This window comes from Phaseolus vulgaris, chromosome 8, assembly GCF_000499845.2.
Source record: "Phaseolus vulgaris cultivar G19833 chromosome 8, P. vulgaris v2.0, whole genome shotgun sequence".
NCBI lineage: Eukaryota > Viridiplantae > Streptophyta > Magnoliopsida > Fabales > Fabaceae > Phaseolus > Phaseolus vulgaris.
The window spans coordinates 37,017,082-37,041,575 of record NC_023752.2 but is presented as its reverse complement, the minus strand read 5'-3'; the positions used below and the strand labels follow the sequence as shown (position 1 = coordinate 37,041,575).

Genomic DNA, 24,494 nt, shown 5'->3' with positions numbered 1-24,494 from the left:
TATTTTTTTTATGAGTAATTAACTAAAAATAAAAAATAATATAATTTAGAATATATGTAATCTTGTAAATATGATATTTAAAAAAATTTATATAATTATAATTTAAAAAAAGAAATTATTTAATTATTTAAAGAACTGTGAAAAAGAGACGACGGATTGTTCTGCTCTCTTACTTCCCTTGCACTCTGTTGATACTTTGCTCGGCGAAGATGACGTCGTCTCTTACGGAGCTTGACGATGATTTGGTTCGGAGCATGTCCATAGGAGCCGTCTTCTCTGAATTCGTAACTCTTCTATTCCCTTTAATTTCATTCTTTTCACTTCCATTTTAGTGCCCTCAGTCACATTTAGGCGTTTCTCGTTGCAAGGAAAAACAATCCTGTTAGGGTCCATTAATCTATTACGGAACCTTCTGTTCATATGTCTAGCGTTACGCTTTTATCTGAACTTATTGCCGTTGTTAGCTTGGATTAAATTACTGAGATTATTAAGCTTTTACTTTATAAATTAATATATTATGTTATTTTTATTTGATTTAAAGCGTGACTGATTTGGAATATCAACGAGTCAAATATCTTTGAGGAACAATTCATTGGTTTCTTATATTCTTGTTGTTTTTGGTGAGGAAATGGTGGCTTCATCACGACTATGCCTTTTCTGTAGGGTTTAATTATCTTTGTATTTGCAGGGTGGAAAGATACATTCCATTGATTTCCATCGAAAGGATGATTTACTTGTCACTGCAAGTGAGGATGACTCAGTGCGACTTTATGACATCGCTAATGCTAAGTGAGTTTACTTTTATGAGAAAGAAGCAAATCTTAGTCTTAATAGTTCAAAAAACTGGTTTAGTCATTGGAAATGAAACTCACCAAAAAAACATTATGAGCCTTGTTATTAAGATAAGTTGATATTTTATTTCTTTTTACCTTTGTGTGTCAGTAGTGTCTAGGAAGTGTTTAGCCAATAAATGGTGTTGGTTCCCTCGTTTTACTCATGTCCAAAATGTGTTTGATCCTAATTTTTTTTGTAATTGCGACACGGTTCAGAGGTTTTACTCATGTGTCGAAGGTTTGTTTTTCTGTTCCAAAAGTGTCTAACATGTTGACATGCTATTCTATGAGGTGTCACTGCTTCCTAGCTGTTTTCTTTTACTTAATGGTGGGTGATTTTAATTTGTTGTTGAGAATCTATGATAAAGTCAGCAAATGGCTCCAGTGGTATTGCAAATGTGTGCACTAGAAATGATCCAAATAGTTATTACAAACAATTGCTTTTCTGTTCAGTTACTATTTGATAATTTTTGTATCTTTCTAGTCATTCTTATTAACTTCTGTGTTTTTTCAACAAGTGTTAGTATCTTGGCTGTTATGATTATATTATCCGACACTTTAGACTTTCAAACTTGTCTTCTGACTAACGGCCTCATCTATACTTTTATATAAAGAGGATACACCTTTTTATAATTACATTTGGTTTCATTTTTAATTTCACAATTTTATTCTTTAACATTTAAAAATAATTTTTCTTATTTAATAAAATATGTAATTGCTCAACTTCGTAACCTCTTGACTTAAAGGTAGCATGACTCATCCATTGAAAAATATACCTACCACATACGTTTTCTTAAACTATTCTTATAACATTATATATTTTCTCGAAATTGTATTATTTAAATCTAATAATGCAGATACATTGGTGCGAGAAGATGAGGCTCGGACACGCCTCTTAAATGGTGTGTCCATGTCGGTGAAGTGTCAAATTCAAAAAATATTTGTTAGATTTTTGACCATTCTAACACGATTCTAACACAATTTTAAAAAGAAGAAATACATTAATTTTCTAAAAACTCAAACTTATTATATAAGTTTTTATTATGATTACAAAAATAAGAAACAAATCCTTTTGAATCAGCCATGAGAAACATGTTTCTGCTATAAAAAAATTTGAAACATACTTATGAACATAAATCTTTATTGTCAATTTATATATTTCATAATTATATAATATATAGATCCGTGTCCTCGTGTCCTACATTTTAGAGACTGTACATATCTCCGTGTCCATATCCGTGTCGTATCCGTGTCTGTGGTAGGACATGTATTTTGGCTTGTAGCTTATTATGATGATAAGTCCTTTGAGATTAAGAATACCGAAGGAAAGAAGCAAACACTAAGCAGCCATTTTAGTTCTTAAGTTTGTTTCGTTTTGTCCAGAAAAGATATTTGCTTTATTGCATAAGCTTAATTTGTTAATACAATAAAGTTTTGCCCACAGTTAATTATACCAATTAAGTTTTCCTTTGTTTCCTTGTGAAATGGTTTGTTCAATAAATGATTCAGTTTATATGATTTACTTACTGCTTCATACATGAATAATTTTTCTATGCAATTTTACCATGAATTCCAGGTTGTTGAAGACCACTTCTCATAAGAAACATGGTACCGATCGGATATGTTTTACTCATCATCCAAGCTCTGTTATTTGCTCTTCAAAGTACAATTTGGAGTCTACCGGAGGTGGGCTTCTCTATATAACCATTTTAGTTGACAAGTTATAGCTCATCAGCATCTACTACCACATATGATTGCAGTTATTGACTTCTTATTCCTTTTGTGCCAGAATCATTGCGGTATTTATCAATGTATGATAACCGATGCATAAGATACTTCAAAGGGCACAAACAGAGGTTAGGTTTGAATGTAGATAAATGATTTTTTTACCTTGCAAAAGGAAAAAGGGCTTCCCTTTTATAATTGCTACGCTTTAGGCAGAAAACAATTCTTGATTCTTATTGTTGTATCATTTTCTTTTTGTTTTGGGACATATTTGGCCTTTGTTAGTAAGGAAGGACTAAGATCATTGTTTATAATTAATTGTATAAGCACATGCTTGAAATTATATTTGGCCGCCAAGATTTTGATTTTCTTTATCATACATAATAAAAGGTCTTATTTTCAATTTTTGGTGGATGGTTATTTTATTTTATTTTTTGATTTCTTAAAACTTTTTACATGTTTATCTTGTGCTGTAAGTTTCATTGTCGCATGTAAAGTAAGCTTCCTTTGCCTCACCCTTTTTTGAACCCGATTGGACAATAGTTATAGTATTTTCATGTTCAATCAGAGTAGCAATTTGTCAATGACTCTGAGTATGTTAATACCTTCGTTATACATGACCTTACTGCTGATTTCTTTTCTATGACTTTCTTTAGGGTTGTTTCTCTCTGCATGTCTCCAATCAATGATAGCTTCATGTCTGGTTCTCTAGACCACAGTGTCAGGATATGGGATCTACGAGTAAACGCTTGCCAGGTTGGTAGTTTTCGTTTTTGGGGGAGGGAGATATTTAAAGTATTGATTTGAGTTTCGAATGTCAATTAAAATAATGTCTATTCTTAGTTATATTGGTGAATAACCTATATAGTACAAGATTACCAAGTAAAATATGTAGAAAACAGGCTACTTTTTTGACGTATGCTTCTTTTCAGTACTTAACATTGTAATATTTTGTTAATTGTTGAACTCATGTTTTTAGCTGTGGACTGCATCATATGCAGTTTTAACATTTTTGGCTGTGGCAACCACTGCAATTGCATTGACTGAAGTTGACATGCAACAACCATAATGCAACCATGAGTGCACCTACGATTTAAACCCATGTTTGGGCTTAAAAATGTTAATAATTTCACAGTGCACCATGGAAAAATTGTAGGGGATAATTACGATTTATGCTCACTGTTATAGTTTTCAGGGCATCTTACGTCTACGTGGTAGACCTGCTGTTGCATATGACCAACAAGGTCTGGTCTTTGCTGTAGCAATGGAAGGGGGGGCTATTAAATTGTTCGATTCTCGATCTTATGACAAGGTTTTGTATTTGTGACCTTCCTCTAGATTTTGCCATGCTTCTTAACTTCACAACTTTGACATTGCCCCATATTGGTGTAGGGTCCATTTGACACCTTTCTAGTTGGTGGTGACACAGCTGAAGTTTGTGATATCAAATTCAGTAATGATGGCAAATCAATGCTTCTGACTACTACTAATAACAATATTTATATTCTTGATGCATATGGAGGAGAAAAGGTTAACTTCTTTGATAATTGAATCTCTTGCATTACATTTTCCTCATGCAATGGTGTGTTTGTTCAAAATATGTGGAAGTTCATAGTTTTCTAACTTGCAGCGCTGTGGGTTTAGTTTGGAAGCCTCTCCTGGTACTACTATAGAGGCTACATTTACTCCAGATGGGAAGTATGTGGTGGCAGGTATTACATTTCATCTATTCATAATTTAGCTTTGTAAAAGTTTCTTTTTTCACTGCATCTCATTTCCAGCTGGTATGCACAAAACCATGTTTTTGTTAATTCCTACTATTATTTTTTGTGAAAATAGGGTTATTAGTTTAGTGTTTCTAGGTTTTGGTTGAACTAACGATATTTGTAGTTGATGTAATTATAATTATAAATGGAGCATCAGGTCTAGGCATTGTACATGTTTTAATTATAGACATAAGGGCTTGATCCTATATAATCAGGAATATTGTTATAATTACAGAGATAAGGGGCTGATCCTTTATATCTAGGAATATCTAAATTATATATGTACTATTAAATTAGAACACTTTTATTTGTTCCTGTATCATATATTTGGTATTTAGAGGATATCAAATCTCCTTTATCTATTGTATTGATTCATTTTTCTCAATATAAATAAAGCACTCCCGCTCTCACAGAAACACGTGGTTTTAGCTCAGTTTTTCTCTCTTCTCTCGAGTTTAACAATGTATTAAAGCTTTTCTCAAAACCGTGTTGTCCTGGTAGATCCACTCTCTAGGGGATCTTTTTTGCAAACCTTTCTCTTTTGTCCACTTTAACTATTTCGGCACTACCTTCGACAAGTTTTCCGACGAAGTTCCAGCGACAACCTTTTTCTTTATTTTTTTCCTCTTGATTTATCCCATATTTTTTAACCATCATGTTAGTATTGAGAAGATAGACAGGTCTAACCATTCCGCTTGGGCTTCGAAAATTGTGTTATGGTTAAGTGGGTTGGGCAACAAATCTCATCTCATCACCATTGCTGAATTCGTTCCTACTAAACACCCTGAACAATGGAAAAAGATTGATGCTCAACTCTCTAGTGTTATTAAATCCATTATTGACACCTCACTCAAACCTATTTTCCACCCTATAAGAATGTGCATTAGTTTGGAGTGAGGCTTGTGCCCTTTATACCATTGACGCATAGCGTCTGTACGGCATGTGCCAAGATATCTCTTAAGACTTCTTGTTCCACAATGTTGAGGGTCCTATGTCCTATGTCTTTACTTTAAGAATATTTAAGTAATTAATGTTAATAAGTAAACAGCTCATAGGTACAACAAATAGTAGATTTCTAATATTATATAACTATCAACTACCTATATTTAATACCTATTCTAACAAAATGCTTTGCTTCAGTTTGAAGATTAGCATTAAATTCTTTTTTTTTCTATTTCATCGTTTTTTTATAGACTATGCTCTGCTTAATAGTCTTGCACAGGCACTTGCTTCCCTTTTTTCAGCTTTTGTCACTTCATTGCTGTAGCAGAAAATAGGTAGCATTGACCCAACAAGCTTTTTAGAGCTTTCATACGTTATTCTTTTTGTAGAGCACACCTTTTGATGTATAGACTTGAGAGATGCTTTCAACCTTCAAGCTTTGAGTGCAAATATTCTTGTTGATGTCCTTTGTATTTATAAGAGATACATTTGATTTACCCTTTTAAGGGTTAGGGATTAGTGGGTAAGGTTTGGTCCCCCACTTTTTGTATTTTCCTCTTTCTTTTATGATATTTTTGAAGTGTTGATGTGATTGATGTTGTTTGTGGTGCCCACTACATAGACAAATAAATATATCAAGTTTATTTATATTAAATATTGAGATAGATGCATTGACAAATCATGTTTCTGACAAGTTTTGAAGCTTTTAAGATGCAGCATGTTGCAATGCAGGCAGATGCAAAGTCTGTTCTTAAACTTAAAAGGATAGAAAGACCCAACAAACAATGTAATTCTACAAGAATGATGCATGTTCAGACGATAAAATAGATTCTGTTCTTAATTAAAATTATTAATTAATATTTGTTTACACTAATCAAAACACATGAGCTAACAAATCTATACACTCCAACTTGAGGGGAAGTGTTAGAATTTTAACTTATTTGAATAGATTGACTTATTAGAATAATTTAACTTTTTTTTTGTAATTCTTATCTGTCACCTGTGTATGTAGTTTTTTGAGATCTTTAGTCTCTTAAGCATTCTTTCTCATATTTTCATTTTCAAGTGATTATATGCAATTGATAAGAGCAATTTACAATGTGGTCATTTCAATTAGGTGGATGACTGGCCAAACTGTAGGACTTGTTAAAAATGCCATTTTATTTTCAATTGTGATTTCCTTTTTATAGTTTCTTGTTGAATTTGTTGAGCTCAAGAGTAGTCCATAAGAAATGTGATTTTTAATATATCATACTGTTAGGCAAGAAAAAAGGACAGTACATGGAGGGTGTATCATAGAAGCAAATTTAAAAATAAAGGATAAGGGGGTTAGTGAGTTTGTTAGGGGGGTCTTTAAATAAAGACCAACCACCTATGGGTGGGGTTAGCTGAATTGTTGTGTAATGTTTGACAGGATCAAACCTGTGTGAAAGGAGCTATATTCCTTTGTAATCTTTTGTGAAGGCTGAACCGTGCTGGAATCAAACAGAGTATTCTTTCTGTTAACTGATTCCTGTGAGTGAGTCCATGTTTTTCTTTTTGGGAACCTAACACATACACGGTTCTTTAAATGAAATTATAGTCAATGAGTGTCGATTCATGACATTATGGATACTGTGCATCTACATTAAGTTACGTTTGTTCTACCATTAATATTTCTTAATTTTGATTTCTAAGGCTCAGGAGGTGGAACCATGCATGCTTGGAGTATTGAGATGAAAACTGAGGTATTCCCTATTTTCTACTATAATATGATTCTGGTATACATAATTTTTTATTTAATTCTAAAAGGACGCTTTGAATTTGACAGATGTCTGAACCCTCATCTATAATTCCTAGATGTAGACATGTTTATTGATGCATTAGTGGAATAATTGAAGTTGTGAAATATCTCCCATTACTTTTGTCTGTTGTTGAACTGATGGTGTTGTAGGTCCATGATGCATAGATATACCAAAAGTCTGCGGTTCGGTTTTGAGCATTACTGAAGTATGCCCATTGAATATGACTTCACTCTAGAAAGTGATAAACATACATGTATAAATTTAAAATTGGTAAAATATACGAAAAAAATAGCCCTTAAACTTAGCTGCTGTACGATTCACCCTCAGAATTTTCAAATTGGTAAAAGAAACTGCTTAATTAATGGGCAACTAAAACCCTTTAAACTTAATGTGCAAAAGCTTCCTTAGTTCATGAAACATTTACTCTATTTACTGAAAATTGTGAATGTGTATACTTTGTAATGAGAAATAAGTATGTGTTTAATGGGATGATGAGTGAAAACAGTAAAAATCACATGAATGAGTATATTCATATGGAGGGAAAAAGCAAATCGTTGTATCTGAGGTGATATTGGTGTGATACCTATCAAGGAAAATCTGACAAATCATTGTATCTGAGGTGATATTGGTGTGATACCTATCAAGGACAATCTGACAAATAAATTACGGTAGTTTGAACATGTGCATACAAGGCCATTGGAGGCACTAGTGTGGAAAGTATGGGCATTGGAGGTGAAGAGCCAATAAATGTCCTCATTTGAAGGCGTTGAATGTTGCTTGCGATGATAAACGGACTGACAGGTGGATCTAGTGTACTCCACATGTGTATGTGGGATCAAAGACAAGTAGGGTTGTAATGGAGGCTTGTGAAGTCTTAGAAGGGAAGGAAATTGATACAAAGCAAGGAGAAGACTGAAAGCTGATGTTAGCTAAACTCTAAAGAGATCAAGGATAGCCTAAGGAGATACATTATCAACAACAATTTATCAAGACCAAGACAGAGTTTATGAGAACAGGTGGACCTGAAAACACAAGGAGTTAAAGGGCTAGAGATTGATTAGGAAACAAAATAAAGTGAGGTATTTGATTGTTGAGAAGAGAAGATCACATGCAATTGATAACATAGCATGTCATTAAAACAACACCCCAAAATTGTTCACAACCACGAAGTAAAAGGGTTATTTTAGTAAGGTATATATTTTTGTGCTTTGTTACCCCATTTTGTTGATGAGGTTTGATGAAGAACACCATTGGAAGCCATGAATGTCTCAAAAGAATGGGAGAGGTATTCGTGAGCATTATCACTATAGAAAGTATGTATCAAAATACCAATTTGTTTTTAACTATTATAAAAAGATTGAAATATAGAAAACAACTCATGATTTTCATTAGAATAGCCTAGTACATCAGGAATAATTAACAATTTCTTGAACTCCAAATAATTGAGTGGATTAGAGTAAAAGAAGACAAAGCTCTACTGGAGATACTCTTAGGAAAATAACTACAACTATGTTTTTCTAATTGACATGACTCACACAATGTTGACAACTTAGACAAACATGGTACAAGATGTTGTAGCTTGGCAAAGTTAGGATGATTTAATAGAGTATGGATGAGAGAAGGGAAATCCTTCATTAAGCTAACATAAGCAAAAGTCCTAAGTTGATAGAGATCATGAGACTCACTTTTAATACCGATCATTTGACCTATCCTTTTTTAGATTGAGGGTAAGCTATTATGACACATTATTAGACTTAGCCAATAGTTTATCAAGGCCAAGACTTGGATTGTGAAGAAAAGATGTGGATATGAAAACATGAGGAGTTAAAGGGTGAAGATTGATCAAGAAACAAAATAGAGTGAGGTATTTGGTTGAGAATTGAAGACGACATGCGATTGATAAGATAATATGCCATTAAAACATCACCCTAGAATTGTTCACAACCACGAAGTAAAAGAGTTTGAGTAGTTTCAATAAAGTTTATTGAGTTTTGCTACCTAATTTTATTGAGGGGTATTTGTACCTGAAATTCGATTAAGAACACCATGAGAAGCTAGGCATGTCTGGAAAGAATGGGAGAGGTATTCATGAGTGTTACCACTACCTCAAAATATCAACTGATTTTCAACTTCTTTATAAAAATATTCAGATAGAAAATAACTCAAAATGAATTTTTATCAAGAACAACCAAACACATTGAGAATAATCATCAATGAATGCTAAAAAATATTGAAATCCTAAACGAATGGCACAAACTCTAGCCTTAAATATCTGACTGAACTAAATTAAGAATAGACAAAGCTCTATTGGGAACGCTTTTGGAAAAAATTCTACGACTATTTTGTCTAATGACACAACTCACATGACAAGGTGGACAACTTAGACAGGCATTGTACAAGAAGTTGTAGCTTGGCAAGGTTAGGATGACCTAATTGAGCATGGATGAGTGAAGGAAATTCTCCACCGAGCAAGCATGAGCAGAAATCCTAAGTTGATAGAGACCATGAGATTCACATTTGATGTCCAATCATTCTACCTAAACTCTAGTCTTCAAAGGAAGCAAAGTCTATAGTATACAATAAAGGGAATGAGTGAGACAACTAAAAAATAATAAATTAAATAAAGACTCAAAAAATTAATTACATTATCAATGGATAGAGAAGGCATAAGGTCAACAATACCAACACCATGGGGTGGGGCTTAGGAGCCATTAGTCGAAAGGGCTAAAGGTAAATAATTGAAAAAGGAAAGAGGAGAATAGAGATTTATTATCAGATGATTTTATTTGTGACCAAAGTCAAGGACTCAAACTAAGGAAGGTGGCTGAGTGAGACCAGCAAATGAAGTGTCTGTGTATGCAATTGAATTACTGGATTTAGAGGTCTAATCCTTATACCATATGAGACAGTTGTGAAAAAAAGTCTAAGGTCCAAAAACATCAAAAGGGTTGTCACTAGAAGTAGGGACATAGATAGAGGTGTGTGTGCAACAACAACAAATCAAGGGGGTGACCGTGTAACACATAACATATTATGAACCAAGGAAAAGGCACTCAAAGATAAACCAAGAACACAATCTACTGAATAATTTCTGTATTATTATTTCTGCACTTTACACTTAGAACATCCACAAAGGAATTGTTATTCCTTTTACACAAGACTTTCCCTGTCTACCAAACTGAATTCAAACACACATCCCTTCACTAAACCGGTTGGTCTTTTATTTAAAGACCACTAACCGCTACTAACTACTAATAACCACTACTAACCAACCGCACTAACTACTAATAACCACTACTAACCACCCTTTATTTTTTATTTTTCCTATAATATACCTTCCAAGTCCTATCCTTATTTTGTGTCCTAACATTACTCCTCTCAGACAAAGCAACCTTGTCCTCAAGGTTAAATTCTGGAAACTGTTCCTGAATGGTCTTCACATCCTCCCATGTTGCCGTGTCCCTATCCCCCTCATTCCACTTTATTAAGATTTGTGGAATGGATGCTCCTTTAACGGATAATTCAGGTCTATCCAAGATCTCTGTTGGATAATAATTTCCCACTGGTCCTTGTAACTCTTTAGGCAACCTGGGTTGAATTTCGTATGGCCCCACCGCTAGCTTGAGTTGAGACACATGGAACACTGGGTGTATTCGAGCTATGTCTGGTAATTGAAGTTTAAAGGCCTGAAAAAAGCAATTGGCTGTTTGTTCTGAGATAGCACCACTCCTATGCTTGTTCTCAATGCATCGCACTCGATACAGAAAGGTTGGTTGAAATCGGGCATCCTCAACACCAAGGCTGTTGTGATTGCCAACTTCAACTGTTGCACGACTTTCGTGCTTTCTGTTGTCCACACAAAGTTTCCCTTTTTTAACAACTGTGTTAGGGGTCTAGCCATTCTTCCATAGTTATAAATGAACTTCCCGTGAGACCCAAAAATCCTCTTAAAGCTTTCAAAGATTTGGGTATTGGACACAGCAGGATGACTGAAGTTTTGAGGATCCATTTGAACACCTTGTCCCAAAATGATATGTCCCAAATACTGCACCTTCTGCTTGCCAAACTCACGTTTCTTGTGATTTGCGTAGAACTGGTTGTGTTGTAGAGTCTTTAAAACCTGTTCCAAGTGTGACAAGTGTTCCTCCCAGGTTCGGCGGTTAATCAAAATGTCATCAAAGAAAACCAAAACAAACTTCCTCAAATACGACTGTAATATGCCATTCATGGTGCACTGAAAATTGGTCGGTGCGTTAGTTAGTCCAAAAGGCATGACAAGTGTTTCATAATGACCATGGTGGGTACAAAAAACGGTCTTATGTATATCTGCTTCATGCATGCGGGTCTGGTGATACCCCGCCCTAAGATCCACCTTGGAAAAATAGTGTGCCCCATGTAATTCGTCTAACAATTCTTCTATCACCGGAATAGGAAACTTATCCGGAATAGTCGCCTTATTCAAGGTCCCTGTAGTCAACGCAAAATCTCCAACTGCCATCCTTCTTCTTTATGAGGATCACCAGACTCGAGTAGGGACTATTACTTGGTCTGATTATCGCGATCTTCAACATTTTCCACCTGTTTTTCTATTTCCGTCTTCATTAGATGGGGGTATCTGTACGGTCTTACATTCATGGGGTCTACCACTGCTTTAATGGGTATTTTATGGTCAATTTCCCTGTTGGGAGGTAGTTGTTTGGGTTCTTCAAAACCCCCCTCATACTCCTTCAAAACCTCCTCCAAATCTGTTGCCTGTGACAACGTGAAACCAGTGAGCTCCTGATGACTCCAGGACTGATTTGGGTTTGATTGATCAGCACTTTCCATCCCCCATACAAGGGACACCGCCTCGATCTCCTTCTCTTTTTTGAGTGCTTTCGGAGTTTCTAACGTTCTATCCAACCTATGGTCTCCTCTGATATGCACCTTTTTACCTTCCATACAAAAATCCATGGTCAACGTCCTTCAATTTACTTTCACTTCCCCCAAAGTTGCCAACCACACCACCCCTAATATCACCTTCACCCCCCTAATTCAAATAGGAAGGCCGCCTTGACCATATAGTCTCCTATATGTGCCTCTACCTCAGGACAACATCCACTTGCTGTCGTTTTATGGCCATCCCCTAGTCTCACATTTTACGTAGGTGTGGGTTCCACATGTAATCCTAATTGATTGACCAACGCTGTAGAGATAAGTTGTGACTAGCCCCACTATCAATTAACACCATTGCGGCTCTACCCTTCACAGTCCCTTGTAACTTCATGGTATGAGGTTGTGTTAATCCCCCAGCAGAAAAAAGGGATAACTCCATTTGTCAATACTCCTTCCCATCTTCTTCCTCCTTTACATTGTCCTACATCTTCTTCAGCAACCCTTGATTCTCCTCTTTTGGGCCTCCCTCATCCTCTGCACAAATAATTACCCTCAAATTCTTCTCTGGACAGCAATGTCCTGGATTACGCCCCTCTGCAGTGGAAGCTTCTTCCTTCTTCCCTTTGTCTCCCATACTCTGGATAAGGGAGTGTCCTGGAACCCTTGTTCCTTGATCCTTCTCCTGGCTGAAACTCTCTGCTGGAGGAAGCAGTCTCCTTTCTCGCATTGCTAGCCATACTAGACGTCATCGACCCATTGTTTCCCAATACACTTCAGTACGATCTGTAATTCTCGTATGTCCAAATGAAGCCATACTCCTCTACCCATTGTTGCCCCCCCTTTTCTTCCTTGAAAGCCTCTTCTACATCAAGCGCAATCTCCATTTCTCTCATCACCTCTTTTGGATCATGAGGTCTGATCTGGTTTCGAATCTTGGGTTGTAATCCCGCAAAGAAATACCGCAACAATTGCTCCTCCCCTATCGACCGTGCCTGTGACACTAACCCTTCAAATTCTTGAATGTATTCCTCCACTCTCCCATTTTGTTTGAGTTTGGCCAGCTTCTCAAACACGAAACACCTCTCTTTTCCGCCAAACCTTTGGTTCAATGCCATGGAGAATTCTTCCCAAGAATGGTTCTTGGCGTTCTATCTCCAAAAAGTGAACCACGAATTGGCATTGCCCTCCATGCTGATGAAAGCCAACTACAACTTTCTCGGGATGAGACACTTTGTACCTCGAAGAACTTCTCGGCTCTGGCTAACCATCCCGAAGGATTTGCACCCTCAAAACTAGGTAACTCCACCCTCCTGGTTCAGGGTTTCAATTCCCCTTCCTCTTCCATATCTGATTTGTTCCCGTGTCTGGACCAGTCTTCCCTTCTTTCTTCTCCGTTCACCGAGCTTTCCCCTCCTTCAGACATTCTATCTCCCTTCTTGAATTTCCGTAGCAATTCCTTTATGTCAAGAATGCTCTCATTTAGCCTGCTAATGTCTATCTTTAGGCCATTAATGTTTGTCTTCATCGCCGCCATTAACCTCCCTTGTTCGCTGGTTACTTTCTCTAAAGCCACGGTTCTCTGTTCCATTCTCACTTCCCTTTTTTTTTTTATCCGGCAGGTCAGAGCAATTTGCTACGAACCAAGGAAAAGGCACTCAAAGATAAACCAAGAACACAAAATCTACTAAATAATTTTTGTATTATTATTTTTGCACTTTAGACTTAGAACATCCATAAAGTAAAACTGTTATTCCTTTTACACAGGACTTTCCCTGTCTACCAAACTGAATTCAAACACAAATCCCTTCACTAAACCTGATGGCATTCTCATGGAGCTCTTCTTGGATGTTGTGAAAAATGGTGCGGAAGCTATGGATTGAGATGTGCAAGATCCTCCTAGGAGCTATGGTGATCTTGAAGGTGCATGATGTGTATGGAAGAAGGGAGGTTCGGCCAGCCCTATGGTAGGTGATGAAGATGAAGATTAGGTCCTAGAAACTAGGCAAAAGCAATGTATGGCACAATGTGGGCAGGATAACATTACTCATTAATCTTGCAAATACAAGTGATGGGCTTCTCCTTTTATAGGCTAAGGAGGCCGTAAATCCTAAGCTAAGAGAAGATGAAATGCTTCCTAAATGAAATGGAAATTACTCCACATGGAGCACATGGGCACATGACCGGCCATGTGAGTCAAAGTTCAAGAATGTGCACAAAATCTAGGGTAAATCACATATAAGACAAGTTTATGCTTTCTAACACTACCCTAACTACTAAGCCACCCCTAATGGGCCTCCATGTAGCATGTATAGGTTCTTCTCCCTCCAATCCGTGGCTTGACCCATTTGTGCGTGAAGGTGCTTGGTCATGGACCTAGTGATAGGTCCTAGACGGTCTAGGCTTCCTCCTAGACGCTCCTCTTGTAGCCGCCCCTTATCTTGTGCTAGACGCTCTCCTCTTGAGTCTAGACGCTTCCCACATGGTTCTAGACGGTCTAGACTTGGAACTTGGCTTTCATAGTGTGGTGAGCTTGGCCCTCCTCCATCAAAACCGGTTGGTCTTTTATTTAAAGACCACTAACCGCTCTAACTGCTACTAACTACTAATAACCACTACTAACCAACCGCACTAACCACCCTTTATTTTTTATTTTTCCTATAATATACCTTCCAAGTCCTATCCTTATTTTGTGTCCTAACATAACACTAGTCAATTGTGTGACCAAACTTGTAACAATGATCACACTTGGGACAACCTTTGCTTCACTTGCAAGATCTATTACAGTCATTCTGTTTAAATACCAAAGTCGAGGTATTATTAGGAGGGATGTCTGAAGGTATGTCAGTAGGTAATTGGTCTGACACATAATAAATCGAACCAACAAAAGTTCAATGTGGGTATAGTAAGAAAAGTTTAATGTGGGTATAGTAGAGAACCCAAAATGTCATCATGAATTGATGAATATTCATCGATAGCAAGAGAAAGTTTGTTAAAGTCATATATAAGATCATGAACTTTGTTTAAGTACTTAATCATAGTTTCACAAAAATGTAAATGAAAGGAGAAATAAGGTCTATGAAAGGAGAAATAAGGTCTATGAAAGGCGATATAAGGTCTATGAAAGGAGAAATAAGGGAGAGAGGTACAACTATTTGATTTAATTCAAGTATCTAAAGAGTTTGTTAGTGGTTTTGTAGCTGTTATGTTGGGAAGTTGTGTATATAAGTATTTGCAAGATTTTGGGGGAAGATAGGGAGAAAAAGATTGTGTAGTTAGCAGGAGGTTCTGGACCCTTGAAGTGTCGAAGTTGTATGTGTAAACTTTTTGTGCATTGTAAGTGTAATACAACTAGTTCTTTTTCCCCCTTTTAGAGTTTCTTATCCTACGAGTTTTTTGATATAGTTTATATAAATTGGTAAAGCTTGTTCTGGGCTTTGTGGTGTTATACATGGTGACTACAAGAATGATGGAATCAAGAATGGAAGCTTTGGGGAGAACATTGGCCATTGGGTTACTGCTGCCTAAAGGCTTTGAAGAAAAAATGGAGGCAAGATTGTCTCGTATGGATGCAAATTTCGAAGCACAATTTGTGCAACATTATTCTCCCATTGCTCATTTAGAGAAGATTGTGGAAAGATTTGTAAAAGAAGGGAATGGGAAAGCTATGAGTGCAGAAACTTCCATGAACTAGAGGATCTCTAATGATGATGCGTAAGAAGGGTCAACAAGTGAGGGCGTACACGGGGAATAAGAATTGTGATAAATGGAGGTAGTTGGATATTCCAATCTTTGAGGATGCTATGGGGTGGATAGGAAAACTTGAACATTATTTCTGCCTGATAGGGGTACAAGAAGGGGAGAAAATGAAAGCAATTATGGTGGCAATGGAAGGCAATGCACTGCCTTAGTTTTAGGGGTGGGAATGTGCTACCCAAACCAGTCTTGGTTTGGTTTGAAGAATGCACTCATTCAAAGGTTTCAACTAATCTTGATGGGAGACCCTTTTGAATCCCTTTTGGCTTTTAAGCAAGAGATTAATTTTGCGAGTGACTAATTTTGGTACCCAGTTCGAAAGCTAGAGTAGTATTTGATAAGAATTTTTGTCAATGGATTGTGGGATGAGATCAAATCAGAATTGAAGCTATACAAGACTGAGAATCTCTCAAAGATGATGAATAAAGCCCATGCTATAGAAGGAAAGAGTGTAGTTGTTGCAAATGCAAAGGCATCATGGGACTATAGGCGGCACCAAAAGTAGTAGGAGTTTTCCTATTCTATAGAGGAACAAAAGATTGGACAACAATATCTCCAAGATCAATGGTATCAACTATCTCTGCACCACCCAGATATTTGGCTCTAATCTAACTAATTCTTTCTCTCAACATGTTACTAACAAGGGGAGTAATAAGGTAAGAGCTATTATCAAGGGCCACAACAAAGGAAACTCTAGAAGGTTGACATAGTCCGAACTTCAAGAAAAGATTAGGATGGGGAATGTTTTCGTTGTGTTGAAAAGTATAGCACAATACATGTCTACAAGAATAGACAACTTAACGTCATGATGTTAATAGAAAGGCAAGAGGATGAAGAAGAGCACAAAATTGGGGAGTTAATTTTGAGAAGCAACATGAGACTCAATTATCTTTACATAGTATAGCAGGACTCGTAACTAGAAGATCTTTAAAGTTGTTGGGTTAATTGTTGGGACGCGAGGTGGTGGTTTTGATTCATTGTGGGTCAACTTATATTTTCATATTTCTACAATTGCAACCATGCTTTAGCTTCCAATGATTGATACTTAACCTTATTCGGTTGAAGTGGGAGATGGTCACAAGATTGTGTGTAGGCATGTGGGAGGGATTAGTACTTGTTAGATATAATTAGATATTATTAGATATAATTAGATATTATTTGATATTATGAGATATTATAGATATTGTTAGATATCTCATATTTATGTAATGGGCTTAGCCCATATGTTTCTTTTTCCTATATAAACATAACCCTATGTGTTCAATATACACAAGGGATTTACCCTATTCTTTCTTTTCCTTTAATATGGTATCAGAGCATAAGGTTAGAGTTTAGGGTTTAGGGTTCAATTTTTATTGGTGAATCCACTATTCACTGGAATTTTCCAGCCACCACCCCCACTGTCTCACCGGACCTTCGCCGGACCTCCGCCGGACCTTCGCCGGACCTTCGTCGGAACTTCGCCGGACCTTCGCCGGAGACGCTGCCGGAATCGCTGTCGGAGCCTTTATCTTTGTTGCTCCCGCCAATTAACCGGTTACTGGATTTGTCCTTATCTTTTATGGCTTCTTCCGCTTCCGCTGCCACTATGGCTTCTTCTTCAGTCATTATGTCGGATTCATCTATTTATACTAATTACGTCAATGTTCATCTTTCCATTGACAAATTGGATGGAACCAATTATGACACTTGGGCATCAGATATTAAATTATGGCTTAAGAGTCAAGGTTATGTTGATCATCTTACTCATCCTACTCTTCCTGAAAATGAGGTTGTTCGTTGGTCGAAAATTGATGCTCAATTATGCATTGTTATCAAATCGACCATTCACTCATCTTTAAAACAAATTTTTCGTACCTATGAAACATGTTCAGAAGTTTGGGAACAAGCAAAATTATTATACACCAATGATACTCAACGTCTATATGGTGTGTGTCAAAATCTTCTCACAATTGTTGCTCCCAAACGTCTTGATGGTACAATGGCAAAATATCTAGGTAAACTTCATGCTCTTCTTCATGATTTTAATGAGTTATTACCTCCTGCCTCTACTCCTTCTCAAGAACTAGAACAAAGATCCAAGTTCTTCATGTTATTGGGTTTACATGGTCTTCCTGATGATTATTCTCACGTTCGTGATCAAATTTTGGGATCTCCTATTGTGCCCAATTTTACTTCCACTTGTTCTACCCTTTTGCGCGTGCCAGGTAAACACACCGCTGATATAACGTCTCATGTTGATGACTCTTCTGCTTTAGTATCTCAGCATAATGATCGTACTCGCCCTCACAAGCCGGGCAAAGGGCGTCACAAGTGTGACCATTGTGGCAAACTTGGCCACAAAATTGACAGATGTTATGCCTTACATGGTCGTCCTCCTAGATCTGTTGCGGTTGCTCAAATTGCCCCTGTGCAACCTTCTACCATGGACCATACTTCAATTGATACCCCAAGCCAGCCTGCTATTTTCAATGAATTTCTTAAATGGTATGAGGATCGTCAGAACCCTAGTTCCACGGCTTCTGTTGCACATTCAGGTACATCTTTTGTTGGCCTCACTCACTCCACTTCCCATGGCCCTTGGGTTCTAGATTCAGGTGCCACTGATCACATTACTGGTAATAAATCTTTTTTCTCTTCCCTATCTACTACGGGTTATTTACCTTCAGTTACCATGGCCAATGGATATAGGGTACCATCACATGGTGTTGGTACTATTAATCTTTTTTCATCTTTATCTATTGATAATGTTCTTTATGTCCCTGGGTCTCCATTTAACTTATTATCCATTAGTCGTCTCACTCGTTCCCTTGACTGTGTTATTTCTTTTACCAAAGATTCTGTTACTTTACAGGACCGGAGTTCGGGACGGATGATTGGCACCGGATGTGAGTCTCATGGACTTTATCAACTACAAATCTCTGCACATGTTGGCGCAATTATGGATTCTCCATCTCTCATTCATGCTCGGTTGGGTCATCCTAGTCTTGCCAAGATGCAACAGCTTGTTCCAAGTTTGTCTAATGTGTCTACTTTATCGTGTGAGTCGTGTCAGTTAGGGAAACACATTCGTAGTTCTTTTCCTCGTAGTGTCTCACAACGTGCTTCATCTCCTTTTGCCTTAGTTCACTCTGACATTTGGGGACCAAGTCGTATTAAGTCTAATTTAGGATTTCAGTATTTTGTTACTTTTATTGATGATTATTCAAGATGTACTTGGGTATTTTTAATGAAAAACCGTTCTGAGTTGTTTTCTATATTTCAAATATTTTACAATGAAATTAAAAATCAATTTGGAATTTCCATCCGAATTTTGCGCAGTGATAATGGACGTGAGTATCTTTCTCATTCTTTTAAAAATTTTATGGCTTCTCATGGTATTCTTCATCAAACTTCATGTGCTTATACACCTCAACAAAATGGGGTAGCTGAGCGCAAGAATAGACATCTTGTTGAAACAACTCGTACTATTTTAATCCATGGTGATGTTCCTCAGCGTTTTTGGGGTGATGCTGTTCTTAGTGCATGTTATCTCATTAATCGCATGCCATCTTCAGTTTTAGATAATAAAATTCCTCATTCTATTTTATTTCCACATGACCCTCTCCACTCTTTACCTCCCAAAGTTTTTGGGTCCACATGTTTTGTTCATAATTTTAGTCCTGGTCTTGATAAATTATCTCCTAAGTCACACAAATGTGTCTTTTTAGGGTTCACTAGATCACAAAAAGGATATAAATGTTTCTCACCGTCTTTAAACCGTTATTTTATTTCAGCAGATGTCACCTTCAGTGAATCTTCCCTTTACTTTAAGTCTTGTCCTTCTCCTTCAATTTCTTCATCTAATCAAGTTAATATTCCTCTTGTTGTGCCTAGTGCACCTAACAATTCACCACCGCCGCCAACTCTTCAGGTGTATAGTCGTCGTCAACCGTCTCATCGTCCATCAGCAGACTCTATTCTGGTGCCAACACCTCATCCCCCTCCGGCTCCTATAGTTGAACCTCCGACTGTTGAACCTGATCTTCCTATTGCTATCCGTAAAGGTATACGTTCTACTCGTAATCCCTCTCCACATTATACTGCTTTGAGTTACCATAGACTATCTCAACCCTTTTATACCTGCCTTTCGTCTATTTCTTCTGTATCCATTCCAAAATCTGTAGGTGATGCCTTAGCCCATCCTGGTTGGCGTCAGGCCATGCTTGATGAAATGAATGCGCTTCAGAATAATGGAACTTGGGAACTTGTTCCTTTACCATCTAGGAAATCTGTTGTTGGTTGCAGGTGGATTTTTGCTATCAAAGTTGGTCCTGATGGTACTATTGATCGTCTCAAAGCTCGTCTTGTGGCTAAGGGTTATACCCAAATTTTTGGTTTAGACTATGGTGATACTTTTTCTCCAGTAGCAAAGATGGCCTCTGTTCGCTTATTCATAGCTATGGCTGCTCTTCAACAATGGCCTCTTTATCAACTGGATGTTAAAAATGCTTTTCTTAATGGGGATTTGCAGGAAGAAATTTATATGGAGCAACCTCCCGGTTTTGTTGCTCAGGGGGAGTCTTCTGGATTGGTATGTCGTCTTCGCAAATCCTTATATGGCCTCAAGCAGTCTCCTAGGGCTTGGTTTGGAAAATTTAGCAATGTTGTTCAACAATTTGGTATGACTCGCAGTGAAGGCGATCATTCAGTTTTTTATCGTCACTCGAGTGCTGGGTGTATCTATCTTGTAGTATATGTTGATGACATTGTTCTTACAGGCAGTGATCACCATGGCATCTCACAAGTAAAACAACACCTTTGTCAACACTTTCAGACCAAAGATCTTGGCAAACTCAGATATTTCTTGGGGATTGAGGTAGCACAATCCAATACTGGTATTGTTATCTCTCAAAGAAAATACGCATTAGATATTTTGGAGGAAATTGGGTTGATGAATTCGAAATCTGTTGATACTCCCATGGATCCCAACGTCAAGCTTCTACCCAATCAGGGGGAGCCTCTTTCAGATCCTGAGAAGTACAGGAGATTAGTTGGAAGATTGAACTATCTCACTGTTACTCGTCCTGATATTTCCTTTGCAGTCAGTGTGGTGAGTCAATTTCTTAATTCTCCATGTGAAGATCATTGGAATGCAGTCATTCGTATAGTGAAGTACATTAAAGGCTCTCCTGGAAAAGGTTTGTTATATGGTCATAATAACCATACTAAAGTCGTTTGTTATTCAGATGCTGATTGGGCAGGATCTCCATCTGATAGAAGGTCAACTTCTGGTTATTGTGTCTCCATTGGTGATAACTTGATCTCTTGGAAGAGCAAGAAACAAAGTGTTGTGGCAAGATCTAGTGCAGAAGCAGAATATAGAGCTATGGCCTCGGCTACTTGTGAGCTTATTTGGCTTAAACAGTTACTTAAAGAATTGCAATTTGGAGAGGTTACTCAAATGACACTGATATGTGATAATCAGGCTGCTCTTCATATTAGCTCAAATCCAGTTTTTCATGAAAGGACAAAACATATTGAGATTGATTGTCATTTCATTCGAGAAAAGATTATATCAGGAGATATCAAGACTGAGTTTGTTAATTCAAATAATCAATTAGCAGATATTTTTACTAAACCCTTACGAGGACCTAGGATTGATTACATTTGTAACAAGCTGGGTACATATGATCTATATGCACCAGCTTGAGGGGGAGTGTTAGATATAATTAGATATTATTAGATATAATTAGATATTATTTGATATTATGAGATATTATAGATATTGTTAGATATCTCATATTTATGTAATGGGCTTAGCCCATATGTTTCTTTTTCCTATATAAACATAACCCTATGTGTAGGCATGTGGGAGGGATTAGTACTAAAGATGAATGAACTGACAATTCGGCAAAATTTCTTCTTGCTTGGGTTGGCAGCAGTGGATATTTTGTTGGGTTTAGAATGGTTGGCTAGTTTGGGTTAGATTAAAGCCAACTTTGACACTTTAACTCTCCAATTCAAAATCAATGCGGAAAAGAAATGGTTGAAGGAAGAATTGGAATTAATTAAATTGGTGGTTACCTTAAAGGCCATTCGTGGCATGCTCCAAGAGGAGGAAGGGTACATTCTGAAATGGAGATAGATTTTAACGGAAGATTAGACCAAAGTTGTTCAGTTGGTGCACCCGGTGATTGAGGAATACCCAAGCTTTTGAGGCCCCGGATGCTCTTCCTCCACATAGGAGACAAGTCCATGCTATTATTCTAAAGTTAGGTTCTTAAATACCTAACAACAGACCATACAAATATCCCCATTACCAAAAGATTGAGATTGAAAAATTAGTGATGAAAATGTTGGAAGCAGGCATCATTCGTTCGAGTGTAAGTCCTTATGATAGTCCTATTATATTTGTGCGAAAGAAAGATGGAAGATGGTTTCTACATTGATTATAGAGCCTTGATCAAAATGTTGGTTTTCTTTGATGATATACTCCTTTTTAGCATCAACCAAAAAGGAACAATTTGCAACATTGAAGATCAGTGTTGGATGTTTTGCAACATGATTCGAGAATAAATTGGAAGAAATGTATTTTTGGGTAGCCAAGTTTGGAATATCTCATAATTTTGGTTGTGGGTGTAGCAGTTAACACAGAAACTAGGAGCTATGTGGTTATGGCCGGTGACAAAAAACATAAAAGGGTTGAAAGGATTCCTAGGCCAGGGTATTCCAGGGGCTTTGTGAAAGATTTTGGTAAGCTTGCCGAATCCTTCGATATGTTGTTAAAAAAGAACGCTTTTCTTTGGGATGCTGTTGCACAAGAAGCTTTTGAATGATTAAAAGTTGCCATCATTACGTTATCTGTATTGGATTTTCTAGATTTCACCAAACAGTTTGCGTTAGAAACTAAGACATCCGATACAGGTTCGGGGCAGTCCTGTTACGAGAAGAATGTCCTCTAGCCTTTTGGAGTCAAGGGCTTTCAATTAGACCACAACAAAAATCAATACATGAAAGAGAGTTGATACGATTCTTTTAGCAGTTAAGAAATGGAGGCATTATTTGTTAGCAGGACATTTTATCATACGAATTGATCAACGAAGCCTAAAATTTTGACCAATTTTGTTGGATTGCCAAAGTCAGTCTACGCAAAGCAAGCATCACCAATTGGTCGTACATATGGATGAGTGTGGTAGTTCTTCATGCACACCCATCATACTTTGGAAATTGTCAAATAACGGCACGTACAACACATTAACTAATGTCACTTTTTTCAACAAAAGTTGTGCATCAAATCAAATACAACAAATATCAAATAAGTCTGAGTTGCGAACTCCCATATTTGATGTATGATGGATGCATTTCTCCTACTCTTTCCCGAGGTTGAAAGAAGGTAAACATGTTAGTAACAGAACCTTCTTTAAAAAGGTCCAAGGGATAGGCTACGTAAGCAACCATTCCTGGAATTTTTGTGAAAGGATTCTTTTACTAATGCAAGAAAAAAACACGAAAATTTCAGGATAACAAACATTTTCTAGAATTTTGCTAATGAGAAGTAAGTTAAATATAAATATAAGGAAGAGGAATTCGTTCTTATCAAGTATGAGGTGCAGTTGAATTTTATGGGATGCAGAATGCAGAGCCCTCCGTCTCATTGGCATATGGGTCGACTTTTGTCTTAAAGGAGATAAGTAAGTTTTTACAGAATGTCAAAAACACACTTGAATGTACTAACCGTAGGTGAGAGACTTTGATCTAGAACAATATAATATATATTTTAGGTTTAAATAGGAATTTTCACCAAAATTTGACGATTTTATTTTAGTTTTAATCCTATAGAGTTTTATGAATTTAGTCTCTACATTTAACCAAAAAAAGTAATACTTCTAATTAAAAGAAACAATGCTATCAGATCAGCGTGAAGTCCACTCGGCCGTCTGTCTCCAATTGGAAATTAAAGAATTACTTTGATTTGTTTGTTATATAACATAGAGAAGAAGACAAAAAATTGAGCTTAAAATTCAGGGATTACAATTTGTACCGATATTTTAATAAAGTTAAAAAGAAAAACAAATACAATAATGAAGGGATCTAACCAAAGTTTACTAAGAAAATGAAAATATGTAATATGGAAGATCTCATTTATTTATAAAAAAAGATCAATAAGAGTTCAAAGGTCATAAGCAGTTAAACTAATCATATTTATTTATAAAAGAAGATCAATAAGAGTCCTGGGTCATAAGCAGTTTAACTATTCTTACACTTGTTTTGCATCCTAAAATTGTGTAAAAAAGTAAATTATCTTTCTTCAATAAACTTCGAAACAACATTATTTGGCATGGATTGCGAGTAGATAATTCTTTTAGTTTTGAGAAATAAAAAAGTCACTTTAAGCCAATATTTTATATTTGATAGCGAAAAATATGACGAGCATCTGGTTTTGTTCCACGCAGGTGGCATGCTGGAGCAGCCATATCGGCGTGCCTTTGTGCTTGAAGTGGGCCCCTCGCAGAGCCATGTTGGCTGCAGCTTCAAGTGTTCTCACGTTTTGGATACCCAGTAATGATTCAAAGCTGAAAACTGATAATGGTGGCAATGACGCTGAACCTGGACCTCAACCCCAACCACTTCTCAATTGAACTGAATATTCTCTTCCCTCCTCCCACCCTGCTACAATTTTGTTTTGCTGTTGTATCAAGAAATCAACTAAGGCCTTGTTAATTTCGTAAACATCCTATGGTTACATTTCTTGAAAATTTTGTGATGCCTGAGGATGTCGCCAATTGTAAATTCCATCACTTAAATGCAATTTATTTAATTTAATGTTTTAACTA

The 24,494-nt window shown here is 36.8% G+C and overlaps 1 protein-coding gene across 1 annotated transcript; it reads left to right on the top strand.

Moving 5' to 3' along the window:
- Positions 1-145: 145 nt before the first annotated feature.
- Positions 146-24,494, top strand: LOC137823626 (protein ANTHESIS POMOTING FACTOR 1). Its single transcript, XM_068628835.1, has 10 exons — positions 146-284; positions 689-789; positions 2,410-2,519; positions 2,623-2,689; positions 3,215-3,314; positions 3,754-3,870; positions 3,951-4,088; positions 4,189-4,270; positions 6,944-6,993; positions 24,114-24,494. The coding sequence occupies exons 1-10, from the start codon at positions 210-212 to the stop codon at positions 24,297-24,299; spliced, it is 1,026 nt and encodes a 341-aa protein (XP_068484936.1). The 5' UTR covers positions 146-209; the 3' UTR covers positions 24,300-24,494.